At 48.5% G+C, this 15,279-nt stretch overlaps 1 protein-coding gene across 4 annotated transcripts; it reads left to right on the forward strand.

Annotated features, from left to right (window-relative positions):
* The first annotated feature begins 2,127 nt into the window (after nt 1-2,127).
* MAPK13 (mitogen-activated protein kinase 13) lies at nt 2,128-11,287 on the forward strand. Of its 4 annotated transcripts, none has more exons than XM_065747453.1 (12): nt 2,128-2,489; nt 4,796-4,925; nt 5,261-5,319; nt 5,872-5,980; nt 7,100-7,129; nt 7,514-7,561; nt 8,482-8,596; nt 8,921-8,992; nt 9,518-9,597; nt 10,061-10,139; nt 10,622-10,795; nt 11,145-11,287. In XM_065747453.1, the coding sequence occupies exons 1-12, from the start codon at nt 2,371-2,373 to the stop codon at nt 11,222-11,224; spliced, it is 1,095 nt and encodes a 364-aa protein (XP_065603525.1). In that variant the 5' UTR covers nt 2,128-2,370; the 3' UTR covers nt 11,225-11,287. The 4 variants fall into 4 exon arrangements, with proteins under 4 accessions (XP_065603525.1, XP_065603524.1, XP_065603526.1 ...); XM_065747452.1 differs by having other exon boundaries at nt 2,132-2,489; nt 10,619-10,795; XM_065747454.1 differs by having other exon boundaries at nt 2,133-2,441; nt 10,619-10,795.
* The last annotated feature ends 3,992 nt before the right edge of the window (nt 11,288-15,279 follow it).

Below are 15,279 nucleotides of genomic sequence, written 5' to 3' on the forward strand. Positions count from 1 at the left end.
TCAGGTCAAATGTTTTATGAAATCTGGGGTGAGATGAAGGAGTTGGTGCTCTGTGATAACACTCTCCTCAGACCAGTAAAACAGATACAACCTCCCTGCTGGACGAGCAGTCCAGGTATTCAAATGAAAAATGTAGATAGACTCTGTAAACCTACAGCAAGATTATTTTTATCAGCCATTTTATGTGTAGATGCTACAGTGTGATTCCATGCGGAAATATTGCTAAAGATTTTTAAAAATATAGACATTGTGTGAGTGTGTCTGAGTGTGGGAGCACTGCCTCACAGCCCCTGCTCGGACGGAGCCGCTCTGTGCTCAGTGCTGCGCGGCCGCACGGAGCCCGAGCAGGACAGGGCACTTCAAAGAGATCTGCTATTTCATTTCTATCCATGCGTTTTGTTGTAATTGGTTATGCTGGATAAGATGTCACGATACCACTGGTTCAAAATAAAACCTATTTTTCAGATTTACTGTGCTGATGGTTCTTCTGAACAGTCTGTTTTGGCATGGAATGAACTCGTTCCTCGTTGTACAGGATCCCGTGTGGTGGAGGGCTGGGCGAGGCTGCCCCACTGCAGTGGGGGAGTTCTCATGTCCTTGGGCCCCCTGAGTGGCTCCCCTAGTGCAGACCTAGCCCTAATCCTGCATGAGTGCTGCACAGTGAAAGCATGTGTATTTTTTTGTTTCGCTTAGCGAAGTTTTTTTTTTATTCAGCACAATAAATGAGCATTGTGCTACCTGCCTGGACCTGGGACTTCGCCCTGACATGAGTGATTTGCGGATTTCTGCCGTTTAGAAATGGGTGGGTTTGTTTTTGTGTTCAGCTGTCATCTAGTCTGGTGGGAGCAGGAGTGTTGTGCCTCTCCATAATGTGGATTTTCTGACTGCTGTTGTGTGCCAGCACTATTCAATCAGAAGGACGATTAGAGGAATAATTGAATAAAGCTGTGTTCTTCATATGAACAAAAGCCTCAGTGCTGCAGTGTGGCTGTAATGGAGCAGTGCAGTCTGTGCTGACCTGGGTCAGGTAACTGCTCCTGCAGTTCGTATCTCCCACTTCGCAAAAGATGCAGAAATTGCAGAGAAGTGAATTAAGGAAAAGTGACTTAGAACATTTCAAAGAAAATAGGAAACCTTAAATGAGTTCATCTCACTACCTGTCCCAAACCCTCAGAACCGTGTGCCCATCATCTGCGTGCACTGCTGAGCAGCAGTTCTCTGTGCTCTGAGCTGACAGATGACTTTCATTTGCTGCTGCCCCAGCCGTGCTGGCTGTCGCTCCTCTTGCTCACTGATGTATTTATAGAACCCAGCCCATTCTGCTTTGTTTCCTTGCTATGCTGTTGCTAGAGCTAGGATCTGTTTGCACGTGTGTGCGTAAGCGAAGTTAAAATGCTGCCAACATCCGTTCCCCGCTGTTTCATAGAACTGCAGCCCTCGCTGCTGCCGTCTGGAGAAGGCGTGTGACGATTCCAGGACGCCGCGGTGGTTGCGTGTGGCCGGGTAAAAGGGATCCTCCCCAAAACTGCAGCGGTGCGTTTTCCTAAGTCCCGCTCATAGGGCAGAGGATGGAGCGGAGCGCGGCTCCTCGGCCGTAGCTCACTCACTTCTCCGGACACAGGGAGCCCTCAGAGCTCCGCTGAGGTCTCTGCTCTGCAGGGCGGGCTGTGTGCGCTGCTCGGGCGCTCAGCGATGTGACAACGGCTGCAGAAACAGAGCGGACCCCCCCGGCCCCGCTGCTCCTCGGACGGTCCCACCCCGAGCAGCTCCCGAAGGGGGCGGGGGTTGGGCTCACCGCGGTCACGTGACGACGCGAAGCGCGGGCAGCCTTCTCCGCGCACATCTGGGAAACCGAGGAGGAAATCCCCGCCGCTCTTCGGTGGATTTAACGCCCTGGTGCCCGTCCTGGAGCTCTCCTCCCGTAGGAGGTTCCTGCGGAGCTGACTCGGCGCTGTGGCACGGGGACCGTCCTCCGTGACCTCGGATTCCTACTGTGCCCTTACTCACCCTATTGGCGATCTCATGAGGCCCCCGTGAGTGCCGTGACGGCGCTTCTGGGAGCGGTGCCGCCCTTTCCTTGAAGCCCCACACGGAGCTGCAGGTGCGTCTGCGTTGGGGCGCCCGTCCGAGCGCCCAGAAATACCTGCACGCAGCCGAGGCGTGTCTGGAAACCTGATGCCTCATCTCCGCGATGTGGAGGCGGAGGGAGGAGGGCTGTGAGACATGTCCCTTCTCGCTCACGACAGCTGAAAGCAGACGAGGCAGTTCTCTTGAGCCCTTCTCAGCATTGCTGGGCGTCCCTGTCGCACCCCAGGGGCACCGCCGTACGCCGGGACTCTGGGTGGGTGGCAGTCCCGCGGCCGCCGGGCGATGAACGTCGCAAGGAGAAGAGGCTTTTACAGACAGGAGCTGAACAGAACCGTGTGGGAGCTGCCCAGGAGGTACACCTCCCTGCACCCCGTGGGCTCTGGGGCCTACGGCTCTGTGTGGTGAGTGGGGCCCAGAGGGGGCAGCGAGGGCTGGGGGTGAGAGGTGCGTCAGCACCCCGTGATGAAGGGACTTTATGTGGTGAAGGCAGTTCCTCTCCTGCTCCGGTCGCTGCGATGGTTTGCTTGAATGGTCCTGTGCCTCCTGCGGTCACCCCCATAGGCAGTGGGGAGAGTCCATCTCTGGCTCAGCCCTGCGGGTCAGAGCTCGGGGTCAGGGATTCCCGGTTGGAAGAAAGAGGGAAGCGCCTGAATATCCGAGTGCTGTAGAGTTGGGTGCTGCTGCAACAAAGCACTGAGCTCTGACAGAGCTGAAGCAGCTAATGCTGTCTCATGGGGGAATGGAGATGGGTGGTACGGCCAGAAGCAATGGAGGTATGGCCATAAGCACTGCTTCCATCTCTGTGTCATAAAACAGGAGTGCTGTGAGGCAGCAGCGGGCCGGGACTTCCCAGCTGGTGGCAATCCCCAGCTGACAAGGGAGCTAGCAGAGCTGCTGTTAATGAGTTACTTGGGCAAAGGTACCCACAGTGAAAGCGAGCAGAAAAGTTGGATCTCGCTTTGTTTACACTAGTGAGTAGGAGGAGGCTGGTGACTTTCAGCAAGGGCACATCTGAATTAGCCCATTGTCAGCACCCAAATAGAGCCAGCTGCGTAACAGGGTGAGAAGAAAGGAAAGGAAAAGGAAAGAAATTTGTCCACTTTCCTGGATGTTGAGCAAAGCACCTTTCGCTGTCCTGGAGGAATCCCCAGGCCCTGTGCCTGAAGCTGGGGTTCTGTCTGCACTCTGCCCACTGGCACCAGGATGCAAAGGGGGACCAGAGGTTTCCTTCCCCACTTCGCTGCTCATGTGCAAGGTGGGGTCCTGAGTTGCCTCTGTGAGTCGGGTAAAACTGCACTTTATATTTTTCATATCTGTACAGAAAAAGGGAAGAGAAATCCCAGCAAAATGCCAGTACTTGGACCAGTGCTTTATTATGGGAGTCTCAGCTGCTCTGCAGTGGGAGGTGTGGGTTAGAATGGACTGAGGGGAGAAGGGGCTTTGTTATGGGACGGACAGTGCTTGGCAGGGTGGGGTTGAGGTGGTTCCTGTACACAGCACACGAGGAATGCTGTGGAGTTGGGATTTGTTGTCCTCTGCTGGGAATCGCTGGGAAGCTTTTCTATCACAGCACTATTTGGAGCTGACAGCTTTTGCACATCTTTGAGCAATCAGAAAAGAGGGGCTGAGAAACAAATTCTGGGAAGCCAGCATAGGCTTGTTTCTTTCCCTGTTAATTCTGCAGTAACTTGGTAACTGGGGAAGTTTTATGCTGCCCCCAGCCCCATCCCACGAGTGTGATGTGCCACAATTATCCGTGGAACCTAATGGTGCATGCATAACCCCTCCTCGAGGTCAGCCTTGGTATCATCCTGAGTTCCAGCTGCTCCTAAATCTCCATTGGGAAGAACACCGTGGGCTCTCTCGGCTGTGGCAGCTGAGTTACCTCTGTGCTGTGCCGTATGATGAAGGCAAAAGTAGTGACAGCAGCTGCTAAAGGACTAATGAAACTGAGAGAGACCTTTCCATTCCTCTCAAGATGTCCTTCAGTGTCACTTTCAGTGCTGACACAGCCTGGCCTGGCTGTCCCAGCACTGCCTTTGCTTTTTCCAGCTGAATGCATTACAAAGTCGCAGTCAAATCAAAGCTTTCAAAGGATGTCTGCTCTCATTACTGATAGCTCAGAGCAACCAGAAGGGACCTGGGTAGCTATGAGGGGGAAGATCGATTGCCTGATGGCATCAGAGCTGTTTCTGCTCGCTCGGTGAGAGCTGTGGCAGCCATACCACGATGAATTACTGGTGGCTGGAAATCAGAGAAAGATGTAAACAGGCTCCTGAGATTTGCACCAATTTGCAACGACCCTTCTGTTTTCAATGTGACATCCTATCTTCATTCTGGAGTACACCAAAGAATGCTAACATACCCTTGATGACAACAACTTGCAAGCAGGTGGCAAAGAGGAAACTGCTTTACTCTCCATGACTTAAAGAAGGAGAAGGCAGAATTACAACTCGTCTTGACATTTAACCGTTTGTGTAATGCTGCTCTGTTGGCTCCAGCTCATTGCTGCAGGTTAAAGAAAGTGTTAAACGGAGTAAAGACTGACACTGGTGCTTTGCTTTCTGTCCTGTCTAGTCCCTGAGAAATCATGGGTAGTGCTCTGACAACCCAAGTCATACAGAGGGAAAATCTGTGTGCTCCAAACTGCAAAGTTTGTTATAACACATTTGCAAGATGAAAACTGGTTTGTATTTGTCTGTCACAGTTCCGCCATAGACAAGAAGACGGGAGAGAAAGTGGCCATCAAGAAGCTGTGCCGCCCGTTCCAGTCAGAGATCTTTGCCAAGAGAGCATACAGAGAGCTCATGCTCTTGAAGCAAATGCAGCATGAGAATGTAAGTTGGCATTTCTGATCGTTCCTGCTAATTCAGGGAGAACTCCCCTAGGTACAAGCCCTCTCAGGCAGCAGCGCCTTAGCTTTGAGAGGTCTCAACATCTGCCATGTGGAGCAGTCTCAGGGTCTGACTGCTGCCCAGCTGGCACCAGGCTCAGGCAGATGTGTAATGGGTGTTTCTGAGCCTTAGTTAGCTGCAGAGCACAGTGAGGAATCCTCATGTTCCTGACAGAGCTCTCAGTGCTCACAGGTGTGCTGATGGAGAGCTGTTACCTGAGTCACTCATGCAAAGCAAATGCTTTTTAGGTTTACATTTAGGCTTCTCTTGTCCATCAGGTCATTGGGCTGCTCGATGTCTTCACCTCTGCCCCTTCCTACCACGGATTCCAAGACTTGTAAGTGTGAAGTTTGTGTTCACCCTGACTGGGCTCGATTGCTGCCCACTGCACACACAGGCTTAGCAGCAGCACGATGGATTGTGCTGAGGTGTGGTTCAACAGACTAATTGTAAAAAGGACAGACTAAAGCCAGCTATCCACATATAACAAGGAGAATCAGAAGCATAGGGCAGTTCCTATGGCTGAAAAGACCCATGTGAACATTTGGCATGCCCTTGTTTACAGCTTGGAGAACAGACAGACCAACATAAGTACGTGAGGCATTATGTTCCACAGTGCATCAGAGATCTGATTTGCTTTTCACTTTGATTCTGGCTGTTCAGTCACCTCCATGTTGGTGGTCAGGTCACACAAGTTCTTGTCAGAATCCCCAGCGATGCTGCAGGCCATGCTGGTTGGCTGGGGACAGACATAGCCACCAGACCCAGTTGCACTGATTTAAACAGCTACAGAAAAACAAACCACCCAAACAACACCACTGAGAACAAGGCTAGCCTGGTTCCTTGTGCTTTTCTTCTAGACTCAGGGCCTTGTCTTACTGCCTTTTAGCTACCTGGTGATGCCATACATGCGTACAGATTTACAAAAGATCATGGGACATGAATTCAGTGATGAAAAGATCCAGTACCTGGTCTACCAGATGCTGAAAGGGCTGAAGGTAGGTGGGGCTGGAGAAATGACACGGCTGGACTTAGTGACTCCTCACCAGTTGATCTTGCTTTGTCATCTCTGGGCTGACCACAGCAACAACCCCTGTCTGGGGAGATCTGTTGGTTGGTTGGTTGGTTTGTTTGTTTAATGGCATGCACTGAGAAATAGGTATTTGCTATTGAACGACTCTTGTTCTAGCACACATCAGTCCAAATGATTGTCCTTTCACGCTGCTCAATCAGGCATTGAAGCTTCCATCAGTGTAGCGCTTGATGACAGCTGCTGATCTGCTGACTTGCCAGAACCCTGAGCAAAACTCTGCAAGACCAGGAGTGAATGGGGCTCCTGGTGAATTTCTCACCTGGGCTGTCAGTGAAGAAGATGGAGGGAATGATTTTCTGTCCAATACAATGAGCAAGAAATGTTCTTCTCTAACTGCCTTTGGGAGAAAAAAGCTATCACTCAGAACCTTGAAATGTACTGAAATGCCTTAACATTGCCCTCTGTAACACCCTCCACCTGGAGTCAGAGCTATGGTTTATATGTTCACTCTAATAACACCTTTCCCCACATCACTGCTGCCTTGGGTTTAAATAAAGCAAGGGGAGAATAATGCCAGAGGTCTAACTGGTGTGACAAAAGCTCCAGTTTTTGTTTGCAACTCTAATATGATTTCCAGTTTTGGTTTAATGATGAAATCGTTGTTTCAGATGATAAACCATGGGGGAAAAAGATGAAAAAAAGTTTTCACGTCATCCAACTGACCACAGCTCTGTCTGTAATCTGGAGGTCACTGTTTTGATAGTTTTAAGATACTAGGCAGCTTGTTCTAAGGCACTGCTGCCTGCTATTCCCTGTTCTGCTCAATGCTGCTTCTTCAGAGCAGCAGCGCGTTTCTGACAGTGTTTGCAGTTACAGTTGGAGACTTCAAGTTGCTCCTGGGTGGCTTTCCCCCATCAGCCACTGCTTCTCCTGTGGTTGTGGGTTTTCCTGTGGGGTCATGGTCTGGGACATGCTCTGGGTGCCAGCGCTGCGTTCCCATCTTGTTCCTCTTTGGAACTCTCACTTCTCTGCTGAGAAAACAGTTTTATCTGCTGGTGAATTGTGGCTTCTCTTTTTATTGCAGTATATTCATTCTGCTGGAATCGTCCACAGGGTAAGTTCATGTGCACCAATCCTCTGATTTTATCTGTTTAGGAGAAATGCAGCTTGGTCATAAAATTAGCAAATGTCTAACATCATTTTGCTGATGGCCCTGTCTGCTCTGAATTCTCTGGCTCTGCTGCTCTCCAATGCTTATTCAGATTTAGCAGAAATGCTCTATTTGCTGGCAAGCTGTGAAGTACTTTATGATTTTTGAGTGAAAACTGTTTAAGGAAAAAAAAGCCACTGCAATTTAAAGCTGTACAGTATAGCTATATTGGCACTGGGCTCAGAATGTTATGGGAAAGCATCCCAGGCGAGCTGAGGCTTGACTCAGGCTTGTGTTGATGAGCTGCAAATCCAAACATCCCATTTATTCTGGTCTCCTCTGTCTTAGGACCTGAAGCCAGGCAACTTGGCTGTGAATGAAGACTGCCAGCTAAAGGTAGGAAAAACACAGGTAGCAGGTGCGGGTGCGGATGAGCTGCTCTGCGAGCAGGAATCCATCACGCTTCCCCTGACATCCCGCAGCTCGGCTCGAGGCGCTGCGTTACGCAGCAGTTGCAGTCAGCAGGAAATACTCACCTGCTTATGCAACTTGCTGAATCAGGGCCCAAGCTTTGGAATGAACATCCTGCCACTGTCATTCTGGCTGCACTGAAGTTCATAACGACTTCCTAAATTCATACAATACTGCTGAGCCATACTGGCGTTAGGTGGATGATCCCTGTAGGATAACTGGATACAGCCCCAGTTACCCTTTGCTTCTTGTTGACTAGGCCCTGAGACACAGTGGCTGTGATTCTAGACAGAGTTATTTTTGGTATTGCTCTGCAGAGATTGCTTCAGAGGTTGAAGGTTGCTCGGTGGGGTGACAGTCTCCCATGTGTTTTCTGTCATGTGCATTGCTGGGAGTGGCTCTGCTGCCTGTAAAGGTTGGGTCGAGCTGTGTTCATCTCCAGTTGGGAAGGAGAGGTCATCTCCTGTCAGCTGCAGGGTGTTATAGGAAACGTGAGTCACTGCAGCCTTGGCCTCCAGCTTCTAGAAGTCCGTTAAAAAAATCGCACGGAGTTTAAACTTAAGCTTCAAAGGAAGTCACCTTCCAGGTGGCAGCGCACGACTCAGATCCTTTCCCCGCGGTCCCTGCAGGACAGCTGGCTCGGCAGCTGGTTTGCGATTCACAGTGGAATTAAGACGAGCCTGTAGTTCCTGGAGCCGTCCCGTAGGTGGCTTTGGTGCAGACGGTGCTTTGAGCCCATCTGAATGGCTCTGCTGCATTTCCTCTTAGAAGCAGAATCTTGCTGTAGGATTGATTGATTTATTCTTTCCTGCCCTTCGTCTCCCTCCTACTTTGGTGATCTGCAGATCTTGGACTTTGGTTTGGCAAGACATGCTGATGCTGAAATGACAGGCTACGTGGTCACGCGCTGGTACAGAGCTCCAGAAGTCATCCTGAACTGGATGCATTACAACCAGACAGGTGAGTTGCATTGCTTCAGCTGTGTGACTGTCTGGTGACAAACCAAAGACCTCACTGTCATGCCTGGGTCATATCTCACCTAATCTGCCAGATGTTTTTGCTCTTTATAACCAGTGTCCCCTGATGTGGAGTAAGACACAGCTGGTGCCTGTGGGAAACAGTGAAAGCAAAGATTTTAGCAGTGTAGAAAGAACTGGGGAGGGCAGAAAATGGGACTGGGATTGAAATGGGTGCCTGCTGCAGACTGAAAAAGCAGACAGCAGCTCTTGCAAACCTTTTCTCCTAGAAGCTACTCTAAATTTTTCCTTCTTTCTTCCCTAACAGTGGACATCTGGTCTATCGGTTGCATCATGGCAGAAATGCTGACTGGGAAAACACTGTTTAAAGGAAAAGACTGTATCCTTTCAAATGAAACCTTTTCCCTCAGAGGGGTAAAAATTCTTGGCACGTGTGTAAGAGCCTTTAGGAATGAGGCTACACAGGGAAATCAGCATCAGTTCTAGTGCACTAGGAGACAATCACAGGGGATCTTTTTGATGAGCAGAACAGAGAATATAGCAGGGAGCCAAGGCACCCTTAGAGATGTGCCTCTCTGTTGGCTACATACTCTCTGTGTCAGCAGCCTAACCTTGTATTCCCCTAGCTTTACACCCAAGCCCTTGCATACTATCAAACCCACGGACATACGTGTGGGTAGAACTGTGCAAGTAAAACTCAGTGTTGATGAGAACTGCATCCTAGGAAGAGAGGATGCACAGAGTGTAATGAGCCTCTGCTTGTGTGGCTTTGTGGGTTTGCATTATAACCTGCTCAGAGCTGCTGCTGCTCCTGGGATGCTCCTGCACACAGCCCATAGGTTGAGCTGCTGGGTGGAGCCCAGGGCTTGCTGCCAGGTGGACAATCTTTAACACAGCCTGCCAGACCTTGATCAGCTGACTCAGATCCTGAAAGTAACAGGGCATCCGGGAGATGACTTTGCGGAGAAGCTTGAGGACAAGGCGGTAAGGAAGCTCTGTGGCTGTTCAGGTCTTGCTGTCAGAGGCATGGTGGGGAGAGATTAACTCACAGTGAGATGAGCTGTGTGCTGCTGTTACAGCAGCCACAAACAGGAGAGATGGCAGTCTTTCCCATCGTGGAAGACATTTTTGTCAGTGACACCCCTGATACATTTGACCTCAACACTTGTCACTGAGATCTGGTGTGGATCATAGGGGCTGCTGGGTGAGGGGTTGATGCTGCAGCAAATACCTCCTGCCACTGTTCTGCAGCTCAGCTGTTCTTAAAGCACCAGCATTTCTGTATTCCAGGTGATAAAAACAGTCCCTCACAAGCTGGTCACTAAAACATGACATCTGAGATCATTTGCTGTTCTCCTAAATAATGTGGCCCAAGAGCTCTATTTTACAGCCCCCTCACAATTGTCCAGTTGCAGTAAATGCATGTGCTCTTTTCTTTCTCTTTCAGGCTAAAAATTATATCAAGTCTCTTCCAAAAATGCCCAAGAAGGATTTGTCTGTGCTTTTCCCCAAAGCCAATCCTCAGGGTAAGTAAGTTTGAGCATTGCTCACAAGTTCTCACAACTGGAAAGGAGCTGGGCTGACTGCCACGGCTGCGATTTTGTTGCTCTTCTTTTTTGTAACTTCTCATTGCTTCCTTCCTTGCAGACTGCACCCCAGCAGGAGGTTGCCCCTCCCAGGGCAAATACACATGAATTAAAAGCAATTGTTTTTTTAATTGTTCACATTCCTGCAGACTATCCAATGCCTGTCTGAGGCTGATTTGTTACCTCCGCACAATTTACACATTCCCTTAGTAAAAGTTACCTGAGGCCACTGCTTGGCAGATTCTGCATCTTTGCTGATGGGATCTCTGTGCTGCCTTGGCCAGATTGAGGAGTTTGTTTGTTTTTTTAGGTATGGAAACATCTTAGTGGAAGCACTAGCCTTGTGGCTTTCAGGGTTTGTGCACAGCATGGCCATTCTGCACTGCACCCACTTAGCATGTTCCCATCTCCTCCCACAGCAGTGGACCTGCTGGACAAGATGCTGCAGCTGGATGTGGAGAAGCGCCTTACAGCCACAGAAGCGTTGGCCCACCCGTACTTCGATCAATTCCGAGACATTGAGGAGGAGACAGAGGCACAACAGTCCTACGATGATTCTCTGGAGCATGAAAAGCTTTCAATAGAAGAATGGAAAAGTAAGAAGTTTACTTTATTTGACGTCGTGTAGCAGAGACTTTCCTGCCTCCTCCTGTTTCCTGTGAGCATGCTGAGTAAGGCCAGCTAAGCTGCAACCACTCAGTAATGCCTCGATGCTGGCATACGTCTCCCTTTCCTTGCTCTTGCTGCCACGTACTCAGCAGAGATTCCTTCTCCCTTCATCTTTTCAGAATTCTTTTTTTTTCCCCCATCTATACTTTGCCTTTTCCTCCCAGCTTGCACCTGCTGTACTTCTCTCTGCACATGGTTAGTGGTCAAAGTTTCACTTGTGTCCTCTGCAATGGGAGATAACATGCTAGTCACTTTTTTTTTCTTCTGTTTTTCAAGAACATATCTACAAGGAGATCTTATCCTTCAGTCCTATTGCACGGAAGGACTCAAAGAAGCGAAGTGGAATGTCACTGTAGTGAGAGGAATGGCTGTGACCAGGATTGGTGCTGGATGGCAGACAGGACTTGTTCCATACTGCCTTGTTTGCAGCCATCACTTGGCCTATGGGACTCCTTGGTGTGTGAACACAATGTCATCGCCGTGACTGTGGGCATTGGACTTTCTTCTACTGATGGGGGGAAGTAATCTAAACAGTTTTCAACTCTAAAGATAAATGTACTTTCACTGAAACTTTGGGAGAAATACCTGATATTTCTGTTCCCCCCCCCCTCCCCCAGCCATATTGCTGGGATTTTGTTTCTCCTTTCTTTCTAAGCACAGGTTTTCAAACCTAAATTATGTATAAGGTAAATAAAATGGTAAAATTGTCTGGGGACTGAGTCCCAAGGAAAATAATGAAGTTGTGAAATTTAGCATTACAAGACTTTACCCATGTTCCCTTTCCCTGAGCACTTGAAGAGCACCCAGCACAGACAGGTTGCTGATATGATGTCAGCACCCAGGATATCATGGGAATTGAGTTCTTCATGGACACAGGCTACGTTCAGGTCACCTGCTGCCCTGGCTTCTTGCTCTGCACAAAACTCCCTGCTGGGGTGCTGCTCCTCTTGGGCAGCTGCTTGTTCCTCCCTTTTGCTCTACTTCTCTCAGCCCTAGGTTTTGGTGGATGCTCTCTCTTCCTCATGGCCAGCTGCAAACACAGCCCTGGGAGTTAAGGACCACATTCATGAATTTGTTATCGCAAGGAGCTGGGTTACCAGCGAGCAGTCCTGCTGCCCTCACAGCAGCCTCTTCCTTTATGCTCAGTTTGGTTTCCCAGTTCCCTTAGCTGGGCTTATCTCTTGCTGGGCACCCTCTCTATGGAGCTGCCCTGCCCCTATGGGCTGCCTTTATCTCTCAGCAGATCTGGCATCTTGTTACACGGTTTGGTGATGCGACCTCTTAAATTCTCATTCCCTCTGCTCTGAGCGATCTGTTTTACCACGGGTTCTCTGCAGTCCTCTTTCAGGGCTGTTTGCAGCTGATGAGTCTCTTTAGTTGGGTTAGTTAGAACGTACATTTTCAGTACCCTTCTCTCTGATCTTCACCTGTGAATGATTTCTGGTTTTGCTGTACAGACCTCAAGTCTGGGAAAGCAGCAGCACTGCAAGAATTTTCTGAGTTCAGTCAGACACAGTGCTGTCATGTTTCTTGGCTCTGTTGCAGTTCATGCTGTGTACTGCTCAGGAGAGCCCTACAACTGCAGCTTTTAGATAGGACTGCACTGACGTTATCTCGCAGTGGCAGCACAGTTGCTCTGCACTGATGCAGTTTCTCTTGGCTTATATCTCTCTGGGCCGCGTAGAGTCGTCGTGCATCGCCGCACCCTTTGTTAAGGACAGTGAGCACAGCACTGTTGTGACCTCCCCTCAATTCCCTTCAATTCAATGCTTTTGCTGCAGAGTGCTCCAGAAAGCTGGGCTGGACAGCATGCAGAGGGGTCCTGCAGATGTCTGAAAGAACCACAGTTTAACGTGAGAACAACCTCAGCAGTTACACGTGTGCACTCCACACTGGAGGAATCATTCATTCACCCGCTGACAACATACAGTGTTCCTTCACACACTGTTCTGCCACACACCCCCTAAGGAGGAAATAGTTCATGTACATTTGTTTTGCTAGTTGTTCTTTTTTCTCCTTGTGAAATTTACATTAACATTAACAAAATCCAGTGATAAAAATCATTCAACCATTTAGCAAATGTCCAAAACTCCATAAACCAGGCCATAAGGAAATATGCTTGCTATTTATATTGAAGTGCAATAAAAATGGTGTTGATATAAATTTTTTGTGCCCACCTCACATCATATGCAGATGCCCATCCTGATATACTTTTGATACTGTAGTCCTGCATATATTTCTGAATGTGGGAAGCATTACTATTTTTTATTATCATTTGAAATCTTCATCATAAACAATCTTTGTGTGCAAGTTCTTTGGCAGCGAAGCTCTGCAAGTTACAACTTCATGGGAAAGATCTTATTTATTAGGTAATTATAGCTGAGAGTGGGTGAGAAGTGGATGAAGACAGTATAAAGTTAAAAGGATTTATCTTTCTAAAACAGAGACACAATATTCACATTTTGGACATCATCTAGAAACCTTTCCATGCAGAGCTTCGAAAATATCTACAGCTTCTTAGATAACCCCACACTTATTTTATCCCATAGGAAAAAAAACTGTTCTCATATTTAACCTTAGCTGCTATTTTCATTTGAAATGGCATCTCTGGTTTTGAACTTGTACCGTTCAAAAACTGTGAGAGCCAAGAAATTGAATTAAGCTGTGCCTCTGGGATTTCAGATAAGTCCAGAATGTTTTTTCAAATAACACATTAGTTCCACAGCTCTATTTTAAAATTAAATGATGGATAACTTGTTTTGATGTTCTGACACATGGCCCTCAGTCTTCTGAGATGTCTGTGCACACTTCATGTTGTGCAAGAGTCATCCTACTGAGCTTAATAGGACTATTCACACAGTTGACATTAAGCATGTATGCAAATCTTTGTAAGACTGGAACCTAATGTGATTATAATAAGCCAATTTCAGTGCAAATCTAAGTATAAAGAGCTTCAAAACTGAGGTCAAAATAAAAGAACTTGCACAAGTCTGTCATGCTAAAAGAATACCAAAATGCTGGGGAAGAAAATGCACACTAAAACATTCTGATAAAATCCAGAGTGTGTTCTCACATAAAGAAGGAAAATGAGCCTCAAACTGCTCATTGCAGTAAATGAAATAATTTCACTTATTGTGAAACTCAACTCATTTGCTGAAACATCTATTTTATAGATTTGTTGTTGTTGTTCTCTATGGATAGGATTATGCTTTTGCACAGCTGTATTTTGGGGGTGAGATGAAATCTTCTGTAAAGCGATATGCCTTATTTATCTCTGTAGGCAGAATAAAGAATATATTTAATATCCCAGAGCTCTGATGTGTTAAACAGCTTCTTTAAGAAGTAAACATTGAAATGAGTACTGAGAGGTTTTGACATGTAAAATCCGTCACAAAATTACTGTTCTGCATTAAGTAAAATGTTTTCTCATGTTCTTTAAGCTTCACATTCCGGTCCAATCGGAATATTTAGCAAAAAAAGTTGTCACAGATTGCTTGGCTGCTCTCATATTCCACAGCTAACATATCAAAAAGATCCTATTGTTGTAAATGAGGGAAAAATACATTTTTATCTTTGAAAACAGTTAATTCTCTATATTCAGGTGACATTATGTAATACTCTGACTGAGTGGGAGGTGTGTATGCACACGTATGTGCTATGCTGCGTAAGCACAGGTGACTGTGGAGTTCTTATCTCAGTTACAAACACAACTGCTTCCTCATGCGTTGCTCTCTGTCCCTCTCTGCCCTTCCACCCTGTCACACACCTCTGCACATCCGGAGGCCATCTGAACCCAGTGTATCCCGCTAGAAAATAATACAGACTCTTGTTAATCCCATTATTTGTCTGACGGTGTCGTTTGGGTGCAGAGCAGCAGGGAGAAGGCTTCATGCGCCGGGAGTCATGCTAACTGGTGCCTGGTGATACTCTCATGTGGTTTTGATGTTTCCATGCTTCCTGCAAAAAGAAATACTGTGTGTAGGATGAAGCACTCTACTATTAGGGCAGGAATCAGGCGAATCCCAGGGGGAAATACAGGAGCAAATGACAAGTCCGTCACAGCTGCACCTGAGCTGCAGGAAAATCCCAAGCCCAGGGGCTATCCCGGACACCCCGAACGCAGCCCCACCCCACCGCGCCCCACTGACCACGTCCCCGCGGTTCCGAACACCTCCAGGGACGGTGACCCCCCCCCGGGCCGCCTGTCCCGATACCCGACCGCTTCTCCGATAAGGAATTTGCGTCCCGTCGTCCTCCCCCCCAGGCCCCTCCCGGCCGCTCGGCGGCCGCCTCCCCGCTCCGGCAGCCCCGGGGCCGTCCCGCCGCTCAGCGCCCGGGGGTGGGAAGGCACCGGGAGGGGCGGGCGGTCTCTGCCCGCGGGTGAGGGGGAGCGCAGCGCGGCAGCCCCCTC

Source organism: Cyrtonyx montezumae, unplaced genomic scaffold (genome assembly GCF_038088225.1).
Source record: "Cyrtonyx montezumae isolate F1298 unplaced genomic scaffold, pur_monq_1.0 scaffold_45, whole genome shotgun sequence".
NCBI lineage: Eukaryota > Metazoa > Chordata > Aves > Galliformes > Odontophoridae > Cyrtonyx > Cyrtonyx montezumae.